This window comes from Archocentrus centrarchus, chromosome 13, assembly GCF_007364275.1.
Source record: "Archocentrus centrarchus isolate MPI-CPG fArcCen1 chromosome 13, fArcCen1, whole genome shotgun sequence".
NCBI classification, from domain to species: domain Eukaryota; kingdom Metazoa; phylum Chordata; class Actinopteri; order Cichliformes; family Cichlidae; genus Archocentrus; species Archocentrus centrarchus.
In genome coordinates, this window is record NC_044358.1 from 35,425,070 (window position 1) to 35,445,331 (window position 20,262).

Here is a 20,262-nt window from a genome sequence, read left to right on the forward strand (position 1 = left end):
TCCTCTCAACAAGCTATCTCAAATGATGATGTAAGTGAATTTTACAAGACTACTCTAAGGCTACTTCTAAAACTGATAGTTCTGGTCCTTGATTGTGATGCAGAGGGTGCTGAGAGAGCCTTCATTCACCTCTCAAAGCAATAGCCTGGAGTTTGTCAACCCTTAGCCCAATTCTTTAAGATTGCCAAGTGTTGTCAGCAGGAATAAGAACGAGACAGTTTGGCACAACTTAGATCATATAGCAAAACAGCTGACAAAATGAACTGATGGGGGCAAGAAGCTTCATTTTAGTTTTTCTCTAACATGTTGATTTTTATCTGAAATCCAAGGTTGTCATCGGTGAGGGACTGAAGGTCAGCAAGACAAAACTACAAAGGTGCAATCACCAAAACCCCACCAAGCTGGTGTGTGACCTGTTTAGCATTATATTTACTCGGAAACAGATGGCCACTTCATCCCTTACTGGCCAAAAAGGGAGTGCCAAGGAAAATGTTAAGCCACCCCTGGAGCCCACCTCTGTCAACGCTATTTTTGGTAGGTTTTCATTAATATATGCACTATGGTTTAGAATTTAGATTACTTAAAGATGCACATATTTTATTGATAACATTGCATACTCCTGGAATTCTCTCAGTCAGCTTCATGACAGAGCCACCTAAAATTAGTTTCCAAGTCTTGAAGGAGTTACCAGAGGTGCAGAGCACTTTTTCTTTATTCTGCAGTTCAAACCCCAATCCATCTCATTTGAGTTTGGTTAAGGCGTCACCTAAAAACTAATTTTAGGTGGCTCTGTCATGAAGCTGACCGAGAGAATGCCAGGAGTGTGCAAAGATGTCATTAAAGGTGCAATATGAGTTCCTGCATGGTTTCAGCGTGATCATAGGCATCTCCCCTGGATCCACTAGCTGCCTGTCTCCAGAATACACTGAAATACACACGAATCTGGTCTTGGGAGACAACACAGAGGCTGTAAACATCAAACAAACACAATGGGCATAGGCTGTGCACCACAATAGAACAAACCAGGTTCCAGCCAAAGGATGGGAGTAAGTTTCTGACTTCTAGCCGTCTTGTCAGTGATTGGCTGGAATATGGGTTGTTATATTTATTTTGTTAGAACATGAAATAACTTATTTTCAACGCTAAAACTTTTCACTGGTATTGCTTGTGTTTAGAATGTTGCCATGTCTTTTACAGTTTGTAAACACTTTGGATTTATTTGTCACATTACTTTGCAGATTACACTCTGCAGAAATTTCCAGACGCGAATATAAAACTGCTGAGGGGAGCCGCCAGAAACAAACTAAACAATGAAAGCAAGAATTTCAAACATATGCGGTAATCAACAGTGAACAAACGCACACATTCACTTTGCATGCAATATCGTTGTTGTTGGGGGTTTTTTTGCAATTAATTTTGAATATCTGTCACTCTTCCTGTTCCTCTTTCTTACACAAATAGAGTTGGAGCTGGACCTGCCGTTCCAGGACATGAAGACAGAACTTAAAAAAAAAAAAAAAGGAAGACTGAATTACATTTATTAATAAAAATAAAAATTGTATAAAGATTTAATGATTCTCCTGTTTTTGAATATTCTCATATCGCTTTTTTGGTAGGTAGATGGAAGTATGAAGTAGGATTTTTAATTACATTTGCTATTGCATTAGGATTAGCCTATTCATTGTTTGATGTATGCATTATTACACTATAGTTTTGTGAGAGATTAATGGAGCTATAGATGTAATTAATACAACCATGGTTTCTAAAAACCATGGTAAAGTCATGTTTGGAAAAACCATGGTTCTCACCATGGTTTATTGCTATGGTTTTATCATGCTTTAACTATAGCAAAATCATGATAAAAGCATAATAATAAACCATGGTGAGAACCATGGTAACCATAGTAATAAACCATGGTGAAAACCATAGTAACCATAGTAATAAAACATGGTGAGAACCATAGTAACCATAGTAATAAAACATGGTGAGAACCATAGTAACCATAGTAATAAACCATGGTAAGAACCATGGTTTATTACTATGGTTTTGTCATGGTTTTACTATAGTTAAGCCATGATAAAACCATAGTAATAAACCATGGTTCCCATGGTACCCAAAAAACCATGACAACTATGAAAAACCAGAATCCATGGTTTTACTATGGTTATTTAACCATAGTAAAACCATGGTTAATTTTCGTAAGGGTAGAAGGGCACTCAGTAGAATATATACCTTGCCCACCCCAAATTATCTGTGTCAATATTACATTGCAATAGATACCACCCGGTGTTGTCATACTCCATCAGGTTCAGCTATATTTTGGTGTTAGTTTCATGACACTTGCTTTATTTCTTACTGTGCAGAAGTGGATTATTTTTGGTCACTACTATTTCCAGCATTCTGGATCATTAGATCCAGAATGCTTCTTCAATCATGAGCAAACGAAATTAGAGCGAAACAGAACTTATGGTCATGTTGCACACATTAGAGAATTCTGACTTGTCCTCATAAGGTTAGAAACAAATATGTGAATGTCTCACAGTGGTAAAGAATCATTGGATCCAGATCACCACCAAAATTGAATCAATCATTCCTTGCACCACCCCCAACAACTCAGAAACTTTCATCGAAAGTAACAGACAGACCAACATAACCAAAAACATGACCTCCCTCCACCTATTGGTGGGTGAGGAAAAAAAAAAAAAAGACTGCATACACAGTGCTTTCACATTTTTTATTTCTTTTTAATATCAAGCTGATCCAAAGAGGATAAAAGTTGTTTATCACATGATTTTGATAAATGTATGTCAAAATTGCTGAATTGTCAATATCTGGCATGCCTGCAGCTCTGTAGCCAGCAGATTTAAATATGCCTGATATTTTTTTTTTATTTAGTTCTCCCATCACCTGTTTGTGACACAGGTATTGTCCTTGGTCTCCATATTCTCTCTCTTCATTGTTGTGATTAACATTAGTTTGATTAACAAAGAAACTGTAACCTGTTCCAAGTTATTCACTTTCCTCAGTCGTGTCTGCAAAGGTCTAAAGACATTTTACTCAAGCACCTTTGCTAATACTATGGAGGGCCCCTGAGCTGGGATTTGGACACTGTTCCCCTCACTTCTCACCATGGGTTTTCTGTAAATAGAGTTAGCCCTCTGCTACCTTCTTAACATTGTCCCAAAGAATCTTTAACTAGCTGATCCATGAGTTTTGCATGATTGAGTGTATCAGTTTGTGTCATTACCGTCTCAGGATGGAAAAGGCATTTTGTGTGATTTCTTTATTTCTTAGGCAGAGAATGCATTAGCAGATATTTTCAAGTTGACGTGTTGTGGGACATTAAGTGACAGTATGTACTGTACAGTTTACAGGTAAAGGGATTGTTGATCAAGTTTTGTTTGTGAAATTGCATGATTTACCTGGTAATATGCTAAATGTTTTATCACCCTTCACCAAACTGCTCAATGTACTTTATTATCACATGAATCTACTCTGAAAAAAGGAAATACCCAAGACATGGAGGAAAGGCAAAGCATTATATACCTCTGATCAGAAAAAATTGGACTAAAGCACAAACGTCTTGAGCCGCCCCTTATTTCTTTATATTTGCTTTCAAGCTCATTAGAATTATATGCTGTATTCCCATTTATGTTTGAACTAATTTCCCATTTTCCTGTCTAAGAGTGTTTCATTTAACATTGCTTAACATTGCTCTAGGCAAAGCACACCTCCATTGATTGTAACTGCAATCCCCGACAGCAGTCCTGCCACATTCTAAAATCACAAGGAACACAAGAAAGACCCTAAGTCCTTGCTCAATCGGCAAACTCTCCATATCCCACTGGGATTTTTTTTTTTACATATTTAACTAATTATCAAATTAAAATCATATCAATCAAATTATCCATTCATCCATTTTCTTCCACTTCTTCCACATCAACCATTCACACTCACAACCAATTAACCTAACCCCCACTAACTGCAATAATAATAGTCAGTGGCCAAAAGTAACACATTTACTGACCAGTCAAAAGTGATTTTTCTTGGTGGTTTCATCCAGTGCTTGAGGGAGGTGGGTTCTAGGTAATTCTTGTCAATGCTATCCAGCATCTTCTATGCAGCAGTATGTTGGAGCAGCAGCTTGTCTACAGCTGAGAGGAAGAGGATAGACAAGCTCATCAGGAAAGCCAGCTCTGTCCTAGGATGTCCTCTCGACTCAGTGCAGGTGGTGGGAGACAGAAGGACTCTGACCAAAATAACATCACTGATGGACAAGGTCTCCCATCCCATGCATGAAACTGTTGCTGAGCTGGAGAGCTCCTTCAGTGACAGACTGCTGCATCCTAAATGCACAAAGGAGCGTTACCGCAGATCCTTCCTCCCAGCAGCTGTAAGACTTTATAACCATCACTGCTCCCAACAAAAACCACAATAGCCTACACAATGTAGGATAATATATAATATACTGTAAATAGTCCGGCACATCATGCACATTGTATATAGTGTTATTATTATTAGTAGTATTAAGGTTAATATTGTTTGTTGATTTTATATATATTCTTTTCTTAATAGTGTGAATTATTATATCTTTATTTATATTTATAATAACTGCGGCTGCTGTTACACCCAAATTTCCCCTCTGTGGGACAATAAAGGCTGTTTCTTCTTCTTCTTCTTCTTCTTCTAATTACAGTTAATTACACCTTTGCCACTGCCCCTCACCACCCCCACCAGTAATTTGTACTGAACAAGTAATGGCACAGGTGAAACAGGGCTTCATAGGCTTTAAACAGCCACAACTTTTTTCAGTTTATTGAGGTTTACAGGCATTGACAGAGCTGAAAGTCTGTATTTACATGCGTATTTCTAAAAAAAAGTAACATCTGCGAAGCGCCACATTCTTGTATGTGTTGCGATATTGACAGTGTGGTTGAGGAAATGAAACAGGGTGTCAGACAGCTACCTTGTGTTCAGTAGAAGGGAAGAGGTAGGAGAGACACTTAACAATTGCCCCGGTGACTGATTTAAATAGCTTTTCTTCCTGGAAAATCCACATTTATCCTTATTTGAGTAGCCCCAAATAAGGGTAACTTTTCACTAAATCTTGTTTCTGGGACATTAGAAATGACAAACAACACAAATCTTGTACATTTTGTGGTTAGCTTGGGGCAACAGCATCACAGCAATCAGTTCAATATTTTACTGGGTGTCTCAAATAGACAACAATAGGTCTCTATTTCAGACACCCAGTTATACAAACACCTAGATATAGTTCAAGAAGTGCATTGATGTCAAGCCTGCTGCAGCTTGCATGAGAACATGCTCACCTTAGCCATAGCAGGCACATTATGGTGAAGGTATTGTGCATTGGATGTCTTGATTATTTGACACCTCTCACTACTGAGAAATGCATAAATACATTTAAATAAAATAAATTAATAGAAATATATTTGCAAAGCTAATTGGTATAAAGTTGCACAGGGCAGCTACTAATGAAATAATCCTTGACTTGGTGTCAGATGAACAGTATGAAAGCCCTTCCTTTTGTGGGGCTGTAAGTGTCCTTTAATGTGGCATTGAAGTCCAAAAACCTGTTCACAGCTGTTATCAATTCAATTAGATGATCACTTGTAAAATCCAAAAGCTGCCAGTCACTAAATAAATGAAATAAAATAAATTCTGGCTCATGCTGAGGTTAGTTCAAGTTAATTTTACATTATTCAAAATAAAAATTCAGTGCTGAAGTGCTGAATGCTCCTGGTAGGTAAGAGCAGACCTCATGCAATGCATAAAATTGAAAAAATATGGTGCTAATATGGTGATAAATAGAAAAATCAAAAAGAAGCATTAAGAAATAATAAAGACATGTACATGTAATAACCAACACATGCACACAAATGAATTAAACCAAGTTGAAATTCATCTCATGTGCCAATAGTAACTTTGTGCTATTACATAGTGAAATCTAGCCTTTTTTCCTGTATTGCAGATTTTTATGTCGGCTCTTGTTACTTGGTGGCGCTCTCACTTGGTGTTGGCTTTCACTGTAGTATTGTATCAACTTAAAAATATACAAAATGCCTTTAACTTGAAATTTTTACTTAGGTTAAGGCTATTGATTTAGGTTTCTGAGGTAGAATGTACACGTTCTGCTCCCAAACGGTTCTCTTGTGGTTCTTAGTGCCGTTTTCTTCGAGGGAACATGAATGGCAGGTAAGCTGAACTGTCATATAAAACATAAGTATATTTTTTGCTTAATTATTGTTTAAATATGATGTAAGCTCTCAAATTTATCATCAATACTTGCTGAACCAAACAAACTATTACTTTTTCATGCTGGGACTTGCCAGTTTTAAATAAGCCTTACATTTTTAAAGCCCTTTGAGGGGTTGCTTCAAATATGTCTAAACTTTAAGTTCAGTTTGCTGATGTGTGATATTGCCAATATCATTAATGCTCCACGAGGCCTTGGTTAGCATTGTGCTCACGAAATTAGATCATTAGCTAACATCCTGACCCCTGATGGTGAGCTACCTGGGCTTGGCCTTTATAGTGCCGCGTGTAAAGTTTTAGCAGTAAAATGGTGCAGCTGCTTATGAACAAACTTGAAAGGACGGCGTCATTAAAAGTGGGGTTAAAGTGGCTGTAGCTGCAGTTACAGGTCCCGTTAACTGACTGTGTGGATACAGCAGCTCCTGTCCTACAAGTTACCCCTCACACCCGTGAGACCGCGGGTGGGTAATCCTCCCAAGGACTCGCTTTACTTAAAATGTTGGACATCCAAGAAGCAATGGCGATTAGTGGTTACAATCTGAACGCTGCACAATTTTAACGGTCACTGGTAACAAGAAAGTTAGTATTAAGCAGTTTTGTATTGCTGCAGTAATGTGCTTATAAGTAGCTGTTTTCATTAGCATCCACTAATGAAACTCCTGACTGTGCTAACAGTGAGTGGGTGTATGAACAGTGACTTTGGTGTGTTTGTCAAGTTAACCTTACACATCCAAGGGTCATCATTAATGACCCTCTCACTTTTCCTCTCATGATTTTTCCTTGACTGAAGCTGGTTACTTCTCCGACCGAGGACTCATTGGACTAGGGATGATTAACTTAGAATAATGCAACACAAATCAACTCAATCCAGACTATTTACTACTTTTGGATACAGTGTGGCAAAGATTAATCAGTAAGTGGGACTTGCCAAAATCTCTGTTGTTTTGATTTTAGTGATTTTTGTAACACGTGTGTTCATGATGTCTACTTAGTGTGGAGTCTTTTTGATCTTTGGTAGCCCTACAGCCTCAGCTGTTGATGATTACTAATTGTGCTTCTTCTCATTTCTCGCACTGTCATGGGTGGTTCCACACTTGTGAGACTAAAGGTGATTTTGCGGGAGAGCAACACTGAAACTCTGATCCTGCCAAATGGCATACCAGAATCACTCAATGACCTTCTCTGCAAGATAAAGACCACTTTGGTCTAGACAGAAATATCAGACTGTAGTACATGGATAAAGAATTTGGCAGTGACTTCTTCAATCTGAATTCTACTACTGAACTTGAGGATTTGGGGACAGCTAAGGTGATTTACCAGGAAACAAATAGACCTGTAAGCAATGCAACTGACAGTTCATCGAAGTTCTCTCACTTGAGTCTGATGACTCTGGTTTGCTTGTGTCCAGTGACACAATATTACTCTCATCTTCTGAGTATGTGTCATCACAAAGACAACAATAGCATAGGACTTTCTGATTTTCTGATTTTCATCAAGAATAGGGCATCAAGAACAAATGGCCTGCTCTGTTCCATCAGAAAGAGGTAATGCAATTAAAGTAATCTGCCTTGGTTTTGAGACAATGAGCTTTTAAGAATTGTTCTTATTGTGTTTATGGTTGAAATGCACTCAAACTAATGCACTATTTTTTATTTCTATTTTGCATTGAAAATATGGTTTGACCAGGTATACTTCAGTGGCTCCTTCATTAAAACTATGTAAGACTTGAATCAGTTTGTTTTTTTTCTCTTTCAAGATATGTATTAAATGTTGTTTGCTTTTTGGTTTTAGATCAATGCAGAGTTCCAGAGGCTCATGGCTGTTCCTCTGGAGGAGACGTTCATGGCCCGGTTAGACATGCTCTCATGGCAGCTGATGAGGGTGGTCCGTGCAAAAGGAGGAGCAATATGTCAAAAACCTGCTGAAATGAGGCACTTTTGACACGTAGCTCTATGTGAAATTTTTTGAATTTCCATCATGTAACAGTTAATACTGTACATATTCGTATAATCTGTGTCTCAAAATAAATTCTAGATCCTTTTTTGTTTTTTTTGTAGAAACACCACACTTTTTTTTTTCTACATAACAGTTAACAGAGAAAATGGTCTTGTTTACATAAAATGGTTGTGGAACCACTGAGTGCTTTTTTTTTTTCTGCTGTTAGCCTCGTCCTACTTTATAAATTTGCCCCATAATTTTTGTATTATCAAAACCTATTTACTTTATAAATATCAAGATCAATTTTCAGGGATCAGGCTCAGGTTAGCTAACAGCTGGTTGGGAGTGCTGCAGCAAAAAATTTTATTTTTTACCTGAGGATCAGCGTTCATCCATCTTTGCTTTCAAAACTTGTACTTCCAAGTTCAAATTGCTGGACTAGAATGAGAACATTTGAGAGCAATGATCCTTGGAGGGAGTGTGTCCTGAAAGCCCTCACCTTCTTTCTGGGAAAAACCACAGATGACTTGATAAAGAAATACCTGGTTAGTTTGTTTGGGTTAAATGACTGAATAAATTATCAGGACTATCACTTCTTCAAAATGTAAAGTTCAACCAAATTTTGTAGATGACAATGCTAACATTTCTAACAACAGTTATCTACTTAAGGTCATGTTATGCTTGTAAAAAAGTAAAAGCTCAGGACTTAAATCTCACAAGATTGAAAATTCTGAGCTCAGGCTGCAGAAAAAAATAGAAAGTCCAAGTTCAATGAACTGCTTCATAACATTAAGACCAGTCTAGAAATTGGTTACAATGACATTTTTTACAGTTCGAGGGTGCTACCAATTGGTGTGCTAATGAATAATATACCACCTGAGATACAGGAATGACAAACGTCAATGTATAAAAAATGCTTTTTAATTTTACAGTGTTTTTTTTTCTATGCTATATTTGTTATATCTGTTATCTATAAACCATGCACAATATTTTTAAAATGGCTTTAAGGTGTGGCAAATTGTAAGAGAGACCTAGTATCTATCAAAAATAATTGGGTTGCTGCTTTAGGGGTCTTACATTATAACTCTTGGAGTAAAATCCATATTATTTGATCTCTGTGTGCATCATTAGGGAACATTATTATGATCATGTAGCCATGCCATTAACAATTGTGCATACTAAGAAAAAAATGCTAAACATTTGTGGTGGTGTATGTTGGAGTTATGGTATAAATTCCATTCTGTTTATTATAACTTATCATATCTTCTGTTTGTATATTTTCTATAAGTTGTTCTATGTACATATGATACTGTTGTTTTTATGTTTGAAATGGGAACACGTGGTGGTATTTCTTACAAAGGAAGTTGTAGTTACCTGCAGGCTGTTTCAAGACTGCAGAGAACACATATAGGATACGTGTCTCGTATACGCCATGTTACATGCGCACATGTCACAGTATGCTTACGACCATATATGGTAAGGAAAAAGCCAAGAATGTTGTTTATTACATGCTGTAAACTGTGTTTGATGTAACCCACGTGATCTTATTGTGAAAATCCGAATAAAAGCGCTGCACAGGAAGCAGTTCATCGGGACAGATAACTTCCGCTCAGCCGCGAGCTGAGTTCAAGGAACGGATCTCTCCTCCTTGCGCAAGTTCAAAAGAGTTGTGTGTTTGTTCTCTGAGTTTTTAAAATGATCTGAACCTATCAGTGTATATTATTTTTTTGTTCTGATGATCAAGATGATGTACTGGGCAACCAGTGATTTATTTTAATTTATTTTAATTTTTCAGTTTTAGCTGCATTTAGAAGCAGGAGAATATAGGTCATCCAAACTTTTATGTCTTTAAGACATTCCTGCAGTTTAACTAATTGATGTGTGTCATCTGGCTTCATGGACAGCTGGGTGTCATCTGCATAAGAGTTAAAATGCATGCAGTGCTTTCTAATTATACTGCCTAAGGGAAATATGTATAGTGTAAATAGAATTGGTCCCAGCACATAACCTTCAGGATGCAAGAAGACTTTATTGTCATTATATGTAAACATATAACGAAATTTGCGTTCCAGAACACCCATCCAAGAGAAATACAAACAACAGAAACAAACAGGGGGGGGCAGGTGTCTGAGGTCGTGCAGCCGTTTTGCCGGCACTACCTTAACCTTAACCTTGTGGAACTCCATACTTAACCTTAGTGTGTGAAGAAGACTCCCCATTTACATGAACAAATTGGAGTCTATAGATAAATGTGATTCAAACCACAGCAACCCTTAATGCTTATGGCATGCTCTGATCTCGGTAATAAAATATTATGGTCAACAGCACTGAATGCTGCACCAAGGTCCAGCAGGAAAAGCTCAGCGACAAACCCACTGTTCAGAGGCCATAAGAAAATCATGTGTAACCTTCACTAATGCTGTTTCTGTACTGTGATGAATTGTGAAATCTGGCTGAAACTCTTCAAATAAACCATATCTCTTCAGATGATTAGTTGACTGTTTTACAACTACACTTCCAAGAATATTTGAGATAAAAGGAAGGTAGGAAGTAATTTTATCTGCAGTGGTTAAAATTTTATTTATGAAGAAATACCCTCTCCCTACTTTTAAAACCAGGTTTAAAATTGTCCTTTTTGATTAAATTTATAGTTAGGGCTGGATCAGTTGACCCTGAACCCTCCCTTACAGTACTTATGCTGCAATAGGTCTAGGCTGCTGAGAGCTTCCCATGATGCACTGAGTGTTTGTTCTTCATTCACCTCACTTCAATCTCTCTGTGTTCATACACCACTCTGCATTTAAATCATTAGTTATTATTAATCTCTGGCTCTCTTCCATGGTCTGTCTTTTGTTTTGTCTCCCTCCCCTCACTCACAGCTGGTGGCAGCAGATGGCTTCCCCTCCCTGAGCCTTTTTCTGCCGTAGGTTTTTTCCTGTTAAAAGGGAGTTTTTAACCTTCCTGCTGTCATCAAGTGCTTCCTCACAGGGGGCTCATCTGATTGTTGGGGTTTTCTCAGTATTATTGTAGGGTCTACTACAATCCAGGCACATCTATTTTTTTTATTTGTTTAAAAATCAATCTCAATGCACTGAAGCCCAACAAAAGCCAGTACTGAAGAGAAAAATAATATATGAATCAGTTTTAATCACAGATTTTCATTTACTGTATTTACAGATGTTCATTCTATAGTGCAGAAATGAAATGAAACATGGTTCTGTGTTTAAAAAACTGGATTTGTCTTTTAATACCTGAATGGTTAAATCAGTATTCACAATGTCAAAACAATTTTCAGCACTGTTAACTATGTTAAAAGTACCACTTTTAACATAGTTAATATTGAAAGTAATTAATAAATAGGTAAACGTTATAATATATATGTTTCTGGTAATAAGTGTTTTTAATTAATGTGTTGATCTGTCATTTAGGAACTTTTGAAAACAAAATTTAAATCACAAGCTGATCCAGCTTGCATGATAATGTGGTTCAGTTAAGTTTATGGGCCTTAGATGCTTCTGGGTAAAATCTGTGTGTATTCCTAATGAGATGGTGGATGCTGTCCTTGGGGGTCTCCTCCCTGACCTGGTTGAAGGCACTGATTCTGTTGTCCTATTTGGCAATGTTGCATTGATACATAACAGTAAAGACATTCTCAATTGGATACAGGTCAGGAGAACATGAAGACCAGTTAACCAGGCTAGGGTTAGGGGTCAGAGGGAGGGTTATGGATCAGATTGTTATGGCCTTAGCAGTGTCTGCTGTGATTTTTGACCCAGTGAGTGTGTCTTGCTCTTTCTCCAGGTGCCAATCCTTTTGTATGGCTGACTCTACTCAGCAATTAAGCCAGAGTACTTAAGGCCGGAGTGATGAGAGTTCCAGTGCCAGAGGGCCTTTGTGATGCAGTTTGTGACCTGTGTGTTGTGGTTGCTTACTCCTGCTCTGTGGAGAGGAGGGTGTGTTTCAGTGATTATGTCTTTTTAACTTATTCTTTTGTTTGGTGACTAGCTTCTGTGTTTTATTATGTTTTCTTTATTTCGATAGCGGTAGCAGCTTGTCCATCTCTTCCAGTTTAATTATTAATAAAAAACCTTTAACAATTTTGCCTCCATGTCTCCTTTCTTCAACCCGGACACTTTTTATTAGGTTCCCACAGACTTTTTAGAGAAACATGACACAGATGAACTTGATTCACTTATGCTTCATAGCATGACAGATATTCATGAATTAAATTCAGTTCAATTCAGTTTTATTTGTATAGCACCAAATCACAACAAACAGTTGCCTCAAGGTGCTTTATATGGTACAGTAAGGTAAAGACCATCCAATAATTACAAGTTTGCAGAACCTCGGGCATTTACGTTCAACAGTAATTTAGTGTTGGGAATCACATAAAGACTACTGATTACTGCAGCAAAAAATCTTATCACTACCATTTTGACCATAAGTAACTAGATCTGTTTTATTCATTTGTGCATGTGCATGGAAAATACTTGTCCATTCTGATTATGTCAGCTCTTTCATTACAGTGAATCTGTGTAAGTTTATGCTACAAAATGGCCATTAATTGCTTCCGGGCAACAAAATCACATCAGACTTAATACCCTGATATATATTAAAAAAAAAAATGTGAGTAGAACTGTGACTCAGTATCACATTAATAGGAATCTTCTGTTAATTTATCAAAGGGATTCTCATAAATTTCTTCTGTTGAGATTTAGCGTTAAAATGTTTTAAGGAAACGGGAAAATCTGTTGATCAAAAACACGGAGAAGGAAAAATAGGAGGAGTATACGAAAGGAGGCAAGAAAAGAAATATTAAACAGGAAACATAAAAGGAGGCTCCAGGTATCTTGAATAGGAACCACTGTGACGCTTAATTCAGTAACTTAACACCAATCAGATGCAACTTCCTGAGCCTCTGGTTGTCTTTGACTTATCCTTAAACATGCTGCTGTGAAGGAATAAACATGTGAGCACAAGTGTCTTAAATGTCATCCCTATTTCTGTGATTTAGTTAGTGGGAAAATGAAGTCATTTGTATCCATATTTATTTGATTGCACAACATGATTGTGATTTATGCTAAACAATAATGCGCAATTTCATTTTTTTCTGTTTAAACATTTTACGTACTGTGCATCAAATACATACAGATGGATTCATAAACACAAATTGTCTGAAAACTCATATCCACTAATCTTACTGTTTTTGGTCAGCCTTAAAATTAAAATAAGTAATGTAAGTGGAGCAGTAAATGCTCCAGGCAGTAGAAGAAAACACAAAAATGGAGCATTCATTGGAGTATTTTTACACCTACCTGCGCTGGCACTCGTTTAGGCAAGCAGGGGTTACTGCATTAGATTGTATCTGCTTCCTTCTGTGACAGTTAAACACAGTCATTACAATTGGGAAACCATAGCTTCTGGGTAGAGCTCCTTGTAGACACCCGTGGTTTTCTGAGCAGAGCTGAATATGGATGTCGAATAAATAAATAATTTTTTTTTTTATATATAATTCTACGCTTTCTCTTCTGCAGCCTTCTCTGTCATGCATGTTTAAATCTATATTACATACTTACTACAGCATGACAAGAAGATTTTCCTTTTTTTTCAATCCCCTTCTTCTTTCAGCTTTTGTTTGATATATTTAATTAGTATTTCTAGGTTATTGGCCGACAGAATCACAATGCTGAATGGAAAAGAAATGTAGACATATATCTGTTTTTTTTTTTTTTTTAATGTACTTATTTTTTTGTTGTAAAGCCTTTTTTTCACTGATCACAGGAAATATTCTAATAATAATATTCTGGATTTCAGATTTTCATGAGCTATAAGCTATAACCATTCAAATGAAGAGCAAAGCTACGTGAAGAACAAAGCTATCTGGGAAGGGAACATGTCCCGTCTTGGTATTATGCATGAGAAAAGAGATGCGTTGGCTTGGGGATGACCAGTATCTTTTTACAGCAACCTACGCAAGACTGAAATGTCTTATTCCTTTATTCATGGTCTGATCAGGCTTTATAAAGAAGTCAACATAACACAATAGCAAGAAAAACTTGAAGAGGACAGATAGAATGAGCATGACTGGTAAAGTATCAGAAAAGAAAAGCCCTCATTTTCTGTTTGTTTCCTTTTTCTTCTTCTTTTTTTTTTTTTTTCCTTTGGTTGTGCTGATCTAAATGTATTAGTGTAAGATAAATAAATCTTCATTTTTCTGCACATTTGTTTTTACTTGTGAATGTTTGTTCCATCTGTATATATGCATCTTCAGGCATCCAGCGAGGTGTGTGGGGTCTACTGCTCTGGCCTTATATTCTTACTGTAAGCATGCCACTAGACTGTAAAGAAGAGCCGGGCAGCTTTACTCGCTGCCCCTCCATCTCACAAGAGAAACTTCTCGACAGAGTCATCCATCATGCTGAGCTCATCTACCGTGTCTCAGAAGAAGCTTGTTCCTTATTTGTGAGTAAAGCCAAAATGAATCGTTGCACTCTCACTTTTACAATGTAAAAAACAACAAACAAAAAACCCCCAAACTGATTGTTCAACAGTGCTGCTGCATTCACATGCTCGAAAAGAATACTGCCAGAGCCTAGACTGAGTTGTTTGTGTATAGCTCTAAATCACTTCTCACACTACGCATCACTTAATGCAAAATTATTGTAATTGCCACGAGAAAGAGAAGACTCAAATGGAGTGTAATCTGAGGAAACTACCTAAAGCAAGAGAATTGTTATTTGAGGCTGCCGAGCATAACGCACACAAACACACACACACACAGGTATATATATATATATATATATATATATATATATATATATATATATATATATATTAGGGGTGGGACTCGATTAAAAAAATTCATCGAATTAATTACAAGCTTTGTAATTAATTAATCGAAATTAATCGCATTTTAATCGCATTTCAATATTTGACATGAGAAATATTAATTTAAGTTTAGTTGATGAATGAATCAATATACATAAGCTTAAACTTCAAAATTTTGTTTATTTTCCCACCAGTCTACTACACAGACCAATGAAGGGTGGAAGTGCTCCTGTGATAATCAAATTCCTGAAATTAAAGTTAAGCATCATAACTGGATAGTTTTATTCAACATTAATGTCTCACTTGTTATAGTTGGAAATTAATCATTTGCTCAGCTGTATTCCTTGATGTTGAAATGTGTTATGCTTGTTTTAACAGCTTATTTTGAATTACAGACTTAAAATTAAACCACAAAAAGGAGAAAAAGTTCGTTCTCCGTTTAACAGCTGCTGTTACACAGCTGTGCTTCGCACTCACGGTTGCTAGGCGACATGAGCTACACAGAGGTGACGGCAGGTGACGCTGATATGAAGGCTAGCTGCTCACTTCCGGCCTTTGTGGTGTTCGTGGGCTGCGAAAGACGTGGGCCGGGTCCTTCGCAGGATGCGGCCCCTAATTTGGACATTGTGCGTCGTTATAATCTGTATGCCGGGAACTCGCGCACAGAGAAACGTTCCACGGTGCAAATGCGTTAAAATTTTTAACACGTTAAGTTCCCCATAATTAATTAATCGAAATTAACGCGTTAAAGTCCCAGCCCTAATATATATATATATATATATATATATATATATATATATATATATATATATATATATATATATATATATATGTACAGTATATGTATGTATGTAGCCGTAGGCAAAGGCCACAGTGATCTTTTTTTTTTTTTTTTTTGTATTTGTGAAGAACTTTGATATTACTTTTTATGTAGAAGTAAAATGTAATGAAACCAATGACATCCAGGCAGGACTGAATCTGTTTTCTTGCATATCAAAGCTAAAACGAAATTGCTTGTCAGTAAACGTCTCCGTCCTTTATGTTTACATTTTTGGATAATCTGGGAAATACGAAGCTTTTAAACTTTTGTTGACCTTTTCAAGATAACCCCTGAAACTTTTAGTTAGATACAGTGTGTTTGCTGTTGCACGATGATTGCCACACTGCCAGTGTTCAGAGCAATCTTCTGTATCTTCTGAGTAAAAGATATTTCAGTGAAGAAGCCGGCCTACAGTGAGGTAATACGTCTCTGATAATGATATACTGAAACAGTGAAAGCACAGGTTTTGCACTCTGTTAAATATCCTTCAGTTTGTGGCTGCAGAGTGAAAATGATCTTTGAAATTAGACTTTTCTATGAATAGGCTGCACAGGGTCTTCAGAAGAGTATTTCCTAGAGAACAAAACGTATCTGTGCTGTTTTCTCCAGTGGCAATGAATAGTAAATGATTGATCTTTTGATACAGCGATCTGTTAGAATAGTTTATGCTTCCCCTTTTTTCTGTAGAATGTAGTTTTTAGGGGTTAGGATTAGGCTGTAAACGCTTTATCATAATGGCTAAAAACAAACCAATTCAAAGCGAAATATAAATGGTGATACTTGTTTGCATGCTTATCATTTTAAATCTGCAAATTGAACTATATTCCTTTTTTTTTTTTTTTAACCACCATTTCTGAATGGCTTACAGGAGGAGATGTTCATCCCACTCCCTCTGCGACTTCAGAGTAACCAGGCTGGCTATGCATGTATCACCAATGCATTACCCATCCCCAGCTCCAAAAGTGAAATTCAACAGATATCCGTAAGCGCAAGATTGATCATTGCCACAGATTTTCACTGTGTCACGGCTAACATCTCAATGTGCAAAAACTGCTATTATTTGTGTGTTCACAGCTTTGCTTTTATGTATCACTGCATATATAGTATGTGATTATAGAGGCGCTTTCCTTTCATGGGGGTTTGCATGCTTGCATGTATTAGTGGATTTGAATGGAATTAACAGTCTGTGTTTCTCACATGCACATGTGAGTGAGAGCGTGGGGTGTTGTTAATACATTGTTATTTTTATTGCACATGCACTTCCTTGTGTTCAGTTGAGCCTCCATGTCATTTGCTGTTTGCTGATTTTTTGTGATGTTTGCAGTAATTACATTAAAAGAGGTTTTGACTGCTATCTAGCAGCACACAGTCTTGGGACAAAGGCCAGCTTGGTCAGTAGGGTGGAAACTAGAGTGAAGGATGAGTATATGGCAGCAATTTCTTCACAGGATCATTTTTAGCAATATTGAAACTGCTGGTTAAAAGTTATGTCATCACATAACAGTAAATGTGATCTTTGAAACAGCATATACTACGACCTCACATTTTATGAGTAATTTATCCTCTGCTCTTTCTGTTGGAATATTGCCTGCTCTGCCATTTAATGGACATTTGTATGGTGGTCATTTGCGCATATTTTAGAGTCTCTTCTGCTTAAAGAGATTCAAGGAGGCTCAATCACTTCATCCTCACTCAAAAGAAACCATGTGTGTGTGTGTGTGTGTGTATATATATATATATATATATATATATATATATATATATATATATATATATATATATATATATATATATATATATATATATATGTGTGTGTGTGTGTATACTTCTGTGCTGCAGGATACATGGTTGCTCCACTCTGTGTTGATGCTGGTTCAGTCATGGATTGAGCCCTTGGTCTACCTGCAAACAACACTGGATCGCTATGATCATGCTCCTGAAATGCTGCTCAACAAGACAAAATGGGTTTCTGAGAAGCTGGCCAGTCTGGAGCAAGGGGTGGTTGCCCTCATTAAAAAGGTGGGTTTACTGTTATTGTAGTCAACTAAACCCACATGAAAAAATTCTGACTTTTCCTCTGTATCTCTCGATAGATAGATAGATAGATAGATAGATAGATAGATAGATAGATAGATAGATAGATAGATAGATAGATAGATAGATAGATAGATAGATAGATAGATAGATAGATAGATAGATAGATAGATAGATAGATAGATAACAAATAGAAAACAAATCTATTTCTGAATATTTCCATTGTGTTTCCCTATATTTGCTACACAGATGCTGGATGAGGGGACCTTTACCACAACCTACAGTGAACAAGGCCCATTCCAGTATGATGTGCTGCCAGATATGCTGGAATCTGTTATGAGAGACTATACCTTACTCAGCTGCTTCAAAAAGGATGCTCATAAGATGGAGACTTTCCTCAAGCTTCTTAAGTGTCGTCAAGCTGACAACTACAACTGTGCATAAAATATAAACTGCAGCTAATAAATAATACAGTGCTTAGCTTTAAATGAATTCCTAAGGTTGGTAGTGTGCACTTAAAGATATGACCATGCCTTAGGCGAATCAACCTTGCTTGTAATGCAGTGCATTCCTTATTGATTGTTTTGGAACACCTTCACACAAAACTAAGTAGATGTAATGCTTTGCCCTTTCTTCAACATACTGCATTTTATTTTTTTTCCCCTGCTTAGTTGTTATTTTAACCTTGCAAAGGAAGCAGAGAGCAAACTCTCAAAAGATTATTTGTGTGTTGAGTTGTCAAAAAAAATCTGCATATCGTGCCATTGATTTCCATTTCCTTTGTTCCTGACTGGTGTTTCTATTCCTTGCTGGGTCTTGCAGTGTTGTGATTATTCTCACAGCCCCTAGAGTACTGAGCGAGACGCTCATTTTTAATGGAGCTGGTTTCACTTCTGCATTAGTGAAATGAAACACTTTCACCAAAGATCGGAGACAAACAGAGCGCAATCACTATTAAAAATTCGATATATTTTGATTGGTGAAAGAGAGTGTGCATGAGACAGAGACAAAATAAATATCAGTCAAATTGGGAGCCAGTGCTCTTGAAGGAAACGGGAATTATTCTGTGCCTAAATGTGCATAATTTAACATGAATATAACATATATAAAGAATGTGCCTTAAATTGTTCAGGGAATAAACGAGTTAAATGTATATTGTTAGATGTTATAAATACATGATGCAGAGCATAAAAACTACCTTTATCTTTCCAACAGAAGAACCTTATATTGTACTGTCAATGCATTTCTATGCAACTGCTGTTCATTTAAGAGGCTAATAAAGCGAGACAGAAAGCATACAAAAAAACATTGTTTTCAATGTGGTTGCTTGTGTTATCTTTTGAGAGTGCATGAGACGTGGAAGCGTGGCTCATCGGTTTTACAGTCAATTCCCTGTTACGTCTATCTCTTTCAGCCTTAACCTGATGGCCCTTCTTCAGCATGTAAAACTCACTCGCTCGCTCAAGAGGCAACAGCAACAGCGTAGTTTGCTGATTCTAGCTTGGGTCCAAATGTGTAACTACACCACAAAAATCAAAAATTCATTGCTTGTGCCATTTCCCACACATAAAATTGTATTTAAGAAGGAAGAATGTTCATACCTCATATACTTCAAGCTGTGCCGACTGCGTTTTGTTAGAAAAGTCACTGCTGGTGGGATGAAACGAGGATGACAAAATAGGTAAGAGAATATAAAATGACTTAGTCCCCTTATTATTAAAACACTTCTAAATGTCTGCTGTTGTGTGTGAAGCTCTGGCGCTGTTGAAATTTCAGCTGGCATACGAAACCATTTTCCATCTGTGCATCTTTGTCATGTTCCTGATCACCACCAATTCCAGCCAAAGCTGTGTGGCCCAAAATAGAGACAGTGCTCATCCCTCGTAGCCTTAAAGATAAAGCAGTGGAGGGCAGCAGAGGAAATAAACCTCCTCCTCTTCTTGCCCTCATGCTTTCTTTTCTTGAATTTTGGTCCAACCATTTTTTGTTTGCTTGTTTTGTTTTTGTTTTTTTTTAATTTTACCCCTACCTGCTACCTTTGCCCATAACCTCTGTTTCTGTTTTTCATTTAGTCTTTTTGTTCTGTTCTTGATTACAGAACAGATACCAAACCGCTGGCTTTCATCAACTTCTCAGATTGTCAGAGCGTCTGGATATTAGAATCGGTGAAAGTGTGTTTTTTTTTTTTTTTTTTTTTTTTCGGTGCTGTCATATTAATTGCCATGCTTAATAACTTGTGCTGCAAATACATTTTTATGTGCAAGTGATAATTAATAATTAGGGAGTGTCTGCATCCATTCATGGCTAAAGAGGAGAGTTGAGATTCACGAAAGCCCACCATGCATCAAACTGCTTCATGACAGGAA

The 20,262-nt window shown here is 37.0% G+C and overlaps 1 protein-coding gene across 1 annotated transcript; it reads left to right on the forward strand.

Annotated features, from left to right (window-relative positions):
- Positions 1-14,288: 14,288 nt before the first annotated feature.
- Positions 14,289-18,340, forward strand: smtla (somatolactin alpha). The gene is made up of 5 exons (XM_030744744.1): positions 14,289-14,301; positions 14,486-14,676; positions 16,731-16,844; positions 17,702-17,881; positions 18,146-18,340. The coding sequence occupies exons 1-5, from the start codon at positions 14,289-14,291 to the stop codon at positions 18,338-18,340; spliced, it is 693 nt and encodes a 230-aa protein (XP_030600604.1).
- The last annotated feature ends 1,922 nt before the right edge of the window (positions 18,341-20,262 follow it).